The following is a 7,266-nucleotide window of genomic DNA, read 5'->3' on the forward strand; positions in this document are numbered from 1 at the left end:
CTCCAACGCCTTCTGGGCTTCCGCCTTCCGGCCTTCACTCCTCAAATCAGTCCTCTCACCGACTCACGGTCCTCACTCCTCAACCGGCGGTGCAACCCCTCAGCCAGGTATTTAATTTTTTTTTCTCTGTTAATATTTTGTTAAATGTTTAATTAAATAAGTAAATTTTTATGTGTTATTGTTAATTTTGAGTGTTGAGTGTGGTGTTGCATTGTTTTAAATCCCTCTACCAGTGTTATTATATTGTTTACGCCATTGAAGATTTAGTTCGTTAGCATTAAGGAGACATTCACTTCTGTCCCTTCATCCCACCACCTCAGGTGTTTTCAAATATTTTACCTTCCTATTTCTCTGATTTTTTTTTAAGGGAATAAGGCAAGAAATTCTTTAATGCAGCTTTACCTTACTACTTTTCCTATTCTGTCATTGGTTTCATGTTGCTTCTGGTTTGATATCTGCTGCAGGTAGCCAAGACTTTTGAGTTTAGTTTGCAAATATGTTCTCAATACCATCAAGATCTTGCAAATATGTTCTCAATACACTTATGCAGGCAATTTCCTTTTACCATTCACTAACCTTCTCTTGACTTTATAGAAATACTTTAGGTTCGGAAGGCACGAACTGGGTGGGACAGATTTTTGTTTTGGAATAATCTGTGTATCTAAACTGTTTTCCTTTGATATCTTCATGCAGACTTTTCAAAGTAAAAATCTTGCTCATGCTGCCAAGGAGAGCACTGTTCCTATACTTATTACTGAGCTTTTGCTCTGGCTTCTAGATGAAAGGGTTCCACGAATGGATGATGGTAGTCAGCTTCTGAAAGCCTTGAATGTTCTGATGCTTAAGATTTTGGTGAGTCTGCTTTTGGAAATTTAGTGATTTTATTCTTGTGTCTTAACTATAATTGGTTGGTCATATTCTGCATGTTCTATAATGCTGATCGAACAACATCATTCGTTGTGCTCATCAATCTTTTACGGCCTTTGGACCCATCAAGGTAGCCATCTCCAACAGCAAATGAGTCCCTAGCTGTTAGAAATCAAAAGTTCTCCGTTGGTTGTGAAATGTCTTATCAAACTTACCAAGGTGATCCTCTTGTAATTGTTATCAGTGGTGACTTCTGATTGTCATCTATTTGGAATATACTCTTAGGAACGTATTGGGTTAGAATAAATCTTTTAAAGCATTACACATTCATTTAATATTGCATTTATTATATGCATATACATGTATATATTATCACATATTTGTGTAATTTTTTTGGTACTATTCTTAATAGGTAATTTGTTTAGCTCTGTGTTTCAAGTGAACTGTGTGTAGAGTTTTAGTAAGGATTAAAAGCTCTAATGGGTAGTTATTCTTTTTTTATGGCTATTTGTTAATTAGTATATATTTATAAACCTTTTCTGTGGGAAATCTCCAATTTGCTTCATTATAATATTTGGCAACTAAGCAAAAAAACTAATTTTTTTTCCCCTAAAATTTTCTCAAGTTTTGCCTCAGATGGGAATTGCTTTGATCTTGTCATTGTATGATGTTGATCAATTTTTCTTGTATTTAGTTTAAGGCTCATCATCTATGTTACTTAATGAACTGACTTGTAGTATTGTTAGAATTAGTATGAGAAACTTTCTTGGTAGTTGTGTTTGATACCCCAATGGTAAGAACCACCTTGGATTGCCGGAACATCTCTCTTTAGTTTTCTCAAGTGAGACTAGACAGTCGAGGAGTATTGCACAAGTGTAAGGTGGCAATCTTCACGTGATTCTTTCCATTCTTTCCCTTGGGAGTGCATTTGTATTGCTTTTTTCAAGTGTCTTTCTTTACTTGTTGGCTACACTTGTTATGATTCTCTTTAGGGAACTCATTATCTTGTTATGAACACCTTGAGTATGAATGTGGTGAGAGTAAGAGGGCAGTTTCATTTCATTGCAAATTATTTATATCTATACTAATTTATTTTCTTACTTTTTACATGTAGTTTCAACAAGTTGATTATGACAAAGCGGTTATTGATCTGGTGCGATCTGAATGGGCCGATATTCTATCAAGTCACATAGAGTAGGTATGATTTGGTCATTCGAACGTTGTGATCATTTGGACTTGAATTGGTTCGGGGAATTGTTTTTTTGTGTAGTAGTATTATGACTTGGATGATAATTAGAATTGGTCATGGAAGTCTTTTGACTTGTTATTTTGAACCTTATTAGCTTGTGCACAATTATGTAACTACACTTTGCAACATATGGTGAATGGATAAATTGTTTTTTTTTTATACGATTATAATTTAAGCAGGTGAAAAACGGTTAAAAACCGTTGTCTATTTTACAATAGACAACAATTATAAACCGTTGACTTTTCTACAAAAGACAACAGTTTATGGGTGTGACAAAAGCGATTTCAACAACACACAATAGACAACGGTTTATAACTGTTGTCTTTTAAAGAAAAGACAACAGTTAAAAACCGTTGTCTATGTACGTGACTTTTAACAACACTGGTTTTAACAACGCTTAATAGACAACGGTTAAAAAACCGTTGTCGTTGGTAGAAAAGACAACGGTTATTAACCGTTGTCTATTGCGTGACTTTTAACAACACCGGTTTCAACAACACTTAATAGACAACGGTTAAAAAACCGTTGTCGTTGGTAGAAAAGACAACGGTTAATAACCGTTGTCTATTGCGTGACTTTTAACAACACCGGTTTCAACAACACTTAATAGACAACGGTTAAAAAACCGTTGTCGTTGGTAGAAAAGACAACGGTTAATAACCGTTGTCTATTGCGTGACTTTTAACAACACCGATTTCAACAACACTTAATAGACAACGGTTAAAAAACCGTTGTCGTTGGTAGAAAAGACAACGGTTAATAACCGTTGTCTATTGCATGACTTTTAACAACACCGGTTTCAACAACACTTAATAGACAACGGTTAAAAAACCGTTGTCGTTTCTAGAAAAGACAACGGTTATTAACCGTTGTCTATGTGCGTGACTTACAACAACACCGGCTTCAACAACACTTAATAGACAACGGTTAAAAAACCGTTGTTGTTTCTAGAAAAGACAACGGTTAAAAAACCGTTGTCTATGCGCGGGACTTACAACAACACCGGCTTCAACAACAGAAACTATACCCCTACGACAACGGTTAATAACCGTTGTCTATGTGCATTTTTCTTGTAGTGACATGCGAAATGGAAATTTATTTCGATGAGATCTTCTCCATGAAATTGGCAACATGGTATATAACAAATTAAACCAAACTGTGCAATATAAATCTTCTCTAAATTGAAAGATGCAAAATCTTTCATTGCCAAGAATTAAACCCAGGTTTCCTAAGTGAAAGTTAGATATCCTAACCGCTAGACAACAATGGAACACTTATGTAGCTCATCTATTGAAAATTGTTAACTTATAAATGTATGGTTTACATTTAAAAACTATCAAAGCCAAGTTGCGACGAACATGATCGAACATGTGACCTTTAGATCTTCAGTTTGACACTCTCCCAACTAAGCTATCCTCACATCTAATAAAAAATTTACATTCTTAATAAACAAACTTGTAGTTTTTTATATCCATACGTTATTATGTTCAACATATTGCTTCGCATAGTCAGTATTGCGTCTCCAAACTCTAATTAAGAGTTAAAACATAGCCACGGTTATTACGTTCATGAGAAACAAACTGATTTCATTACACTACACCAAACATCTCTTGTGCATGATTCAATTGTTGCCCCAAGCTAAAGCCAATCATCTTAACAACACCTCTATAATTATTATAAAGTATAATGTAAGCATAAATAACTATGCCATTTCCTTTCTTGATATCTATGTATATAATTATACCAAAATGTTTATATATTTGCAAAATTACCCAAGTATATATACTAATTACTAATTACTAAATTCTCAATTCTCTAAATCCCTAATTTTTTTTATATTAGATGCTTAGATTGCTATCTGGTAATTTGAATTAATTTTTATGTTATGTTTGGACATTGGATTTTTAAATATGTAGCATTGTCTTGTTGTTTGGACTCATTATTGATTGAGAAATTTGAAATATGCATTGTTAACGTGTTGATTAGATTTTAAATTTTAAATTAGTAAAAAATATACAACTAATTAATTGCGCTAAAGAACTAGAGAATGTTTATGTTCTCAAATTGAACCGAACAAAACTAAACTACAATGTTAAATAGAATGGTTTCGTATTTTCAAAACTGAAAAAATATAAATCAAACCGAGAAAAAAAAAACCTGAGCTATAAATCGAAATTCCCACCCCTAATTGTAGGTTCTTTTAATTACAATTATTATAATTCCATTATGTGACACCCCGGAAATTTGTTCCTTAAACCCGAATTAATTTCTTAATTTATTCCTTCTTGCCTTGCAAATTTCTTAATCAATAGTCGGATGACCTAAATTGACTAGACTCTTTAGTCAATTGACTTGGTCAACAAGTGGTACCTGGTGCCTTATGCATTGTACCTAGCCCTTGGGTTCTTCCTAACAATTTTGAAAATAGGGAAGGTTATTCTATACATTTCACAACCTATCTTGCTACCCAAGATATTTCCCTTAACCCTCCACCGCTTGTCTTCCCACACTAGACAAGAAAGATCATTCTCTCCATCTTCTCTCTACAATTGCTCTACCTTCTCTCTAAAAAGAAAACCTAGCTTAATCTCCAAGCTAAGAAGAACCATCTCCATCCTTGCAAAGAAACCTCCCAAGATTCTACCTTTCCATCTCTCGAGCTTAAGGAAGGGTAAGATCTAGGGTTAGTGTTTTTAATTAGCTTTACCTAGCCTTTATCTAAGATTAGTGTAAGAAGATTTGGTTGAAGAGGAGCTTCAAGGAGAAGCTTAGGAGGGTATAGAAAGAAGTCTTTTGGTCTACAAAGGTAACCCATGCTATACAAAACCTATTTTCTACTTGTTATTGATGATGACTTATATTGATGATTCTTGATGTTGTGAGTGATTTGATGCATGATCTTGTGATAATGCATGTTTAGAGCTTGTATCTAGGTTTCTTGAATGCTATCTTTTGATCTATTCTTGGGTTCAAGTCATTTCCTTGTTGTATGTGAGGTTTGGGGTGTTTTGGACTTGAACTTGACCTTGGAGATGAATTTCCCCGAAGGGAATTATTGTTGTTCAGCGTGTTCCCCGCGGGCGGATCGGCGAGCACTTGTCCACCCGCCGCCCCACCCGCGGGTGGAAGGTGTGTACCCGGCTGGCAGAGCCGCGGGTAGGGACCTACCCGCGGGGTATACTGGTGGATTATGGCGGGAGTTTGTTTTCCCCGTGGTTCCATCCTTTGGTATGTAATGTTTTGGCCTCCCTTTGTTGGATTGTTGAGCTTTTGTGTGTCTCCTTGATGTTTCGTATGTCTAGACCAATGTCTTAAGTATCCGTGTTAGGATTTGGTGCCTTAAATCGTGCTTATGGTCCAACCTTGTGATTCATTGGATTAATGTGAGTCTTTGAGGTTCGTGGGAACCATTTTGGTTTACCCGTTTGATGAGCATGCTAGATATGATGTCCTTGATGCTAGTATCTGTTGTTTGTCCATTCCTTTTGTGGATTGGCAACTTGTGTTACCATTCATGTTAAGATTGGATTGAAGTTCATTGTTGTTGTTGAGTATCGTTTCATGTCTTTCATTGAAACATCTCGAGTGAGTCCCTTGATGTGATCTTGTACAATGTGGTACTTTATTGATTGTTCCTTGACTAAGCTATTGTTGAGCTTATCCGTTGTTGTACACACTTCGTGTGGAATCTATGCTTTGTTGCATCTCTAGATTCCGTGTGTATTGACACTTGTTGAGATGTTGGATTTGATGGAATGAGATGATTGAGCTGGTAAAGTGGACAGTGTGGGGACTTATGTGTGAACTGATCCGGTAGTGGGTTTAAAGCTCCGGATTGTCGTTTGGATACCTATGATTTGTGGGCAACTTGGGAAACTCATTCCAGTTGCCAGAGATAGTAGCTAACCCGTTGAGTTTGGAATCTCAATAGGGGGTGTATACACTTAATGTTGTTAGATCTGCTTCCATTGGGCTGCGATCCGAGTCGTTGCGATGACTCTATGTTATGAGATTGATGATTTGGAGCCCTTCACACTAGTCCACTATGATTCAGGTTGTTGAGATGACTCTACGATGAATGCTTCGGTGACTATGTCCTATGTGGGCTTAGAACATGTTGTTGGATATGAATCTCGTCTTATTGCTTATGAGCATGTCTATGTGAACACTAACTTGGTTATGGTAGGTTGCATCTAGTGCTGAGTATGTTGCTTGTTGTCCTATTTGACTTGTTGATTGTGGTTGATGGTTGGTATTTGTTGAGAGTGTTATGATGAGTCTATTGACGTTCCCTCTCTTGGTTTTAAAATGATATATACTATATTCCCAGTCATAAATGCTTTTCTTATATGTGCCTATATTATGATACTTAACGTGTATTGGTGGGTTACCAGCATCTCTCGCTGACGGGTGTTATCTCTAATGTTTTATAGGTTTTGAGTAGCTTTGGAGAGCGCGCTAGCTGCCTGTTAGATAGTGTAGCTCTTTATGTTTCCCTTGCTTAGACTTGTGGCCTGTGAGCCTAGTCAGTTAATCTGTTGTATTGATGTGTTTTTGTTAGTAGCCTGCCTGTGCACCTATGCTTGGAATAGGTGTGGCATAACAGCCCCGTATCTAGATAATGCTTCCGCTTTATCTGAATGGATGTTTAACTTGTTTTTCCCTTTATTTAAGCTTTTAAATTTTGGTAAAATCAGGGGTGTTACACATTAAGTAAATTTACAAGTTTATTAACCAATTCTCTAGCAGGTCTAGGGTTTTGCTTTCTCTCCTAGGGTTTCCTAGGGTTTTTGTCGTTTACGACTCTCTTTCTGGTAGGTTTTTCCGGTGTTTTTCATCCTACGATGACGTTGGGGTTCTGGTTTTGGTCAGCATGGAAACGACGACAACGACAGAAGATGTAGAGGGAGTGACGATGAGATGGGCTGACTTGGCTATAGACGAGGAGGAGTCCGTGTTCGCGCCGGAGGGGGAAGGCGTCGGCGAGTTGGTTGGCATGGGGGAGTAAACCTGGGTGGTAGTGGGAAGGTTCCTAACGACTAAGCTAATTAAACTGGAATACATGAGATAGGTCATGGCGTCCGTATGGCAACCGGTGAGGGGCGTACAAGTTAAAGAGGTGCAACCAGACTTATTTTTGTTCATTTTCT

General features: G+C 36.9%; 1 protein-coding gene across 1 annotated transcript; it reads left to right on the plus strand.

Annotated features, from left to right (window-relative positions):
- The first annotated feature begins 443 nt into the window (after nucleotides 1-443).
- On the plus strand, nucleotides 444-1,087 carry LOC109154469 (protein MOR1-like). The gene is made up of 2 exons (XM_019302242.1): nucleotides 444-550; nucleotides 694-1,087. The coding sequence occupies exons 1-2, from the start codon at nucleotides 497-499 to the stop codon at nucleotides 874-876; spliced, it is 237 nt and encodes a 78-aa protein (XP_019157787.1). The 5' UTR covers nucleotides 444-496; the 3' UTR covers nucleotides 877-1,087.
- Nucleotides 1,088-7,266: the final 6,179 nt, after the last annotated feature.

The sequence above is a fragment of the Ipomoea nil genome, unplaced genomic scaffold (assembly GCF_001879475.1).
Source record: "Ipomoea nil cultivar Tokyo-kokei standard unplaced genomic scaffold, Asagao_1.1 scaffold2647, whole genome shotgun sequence".
Lineage (NCBI taxonomy): Eukaryota > Viridiplantae > Streptophyta > Magnoliopsida > Solanales > Convolvulaceae > Ipomoea > Ipomoea nil.

Bases quoted from the DNA above. Each gene is read 5' to 3' on its own strand.
- LOC109154469 (XM_019302242.1), top strand. From the start codon at position 497: ATGTTCTCAATACCATCAAGATCTTGCAAATATGTTCTCAATACACTT. The intron at 551-693 runs GCAATTTCCTTT...ATCTTCATGCAG, and splicing joins TTCTCAATACACTTATGCAG to ACTTTTCAAAGTAAAAATCT.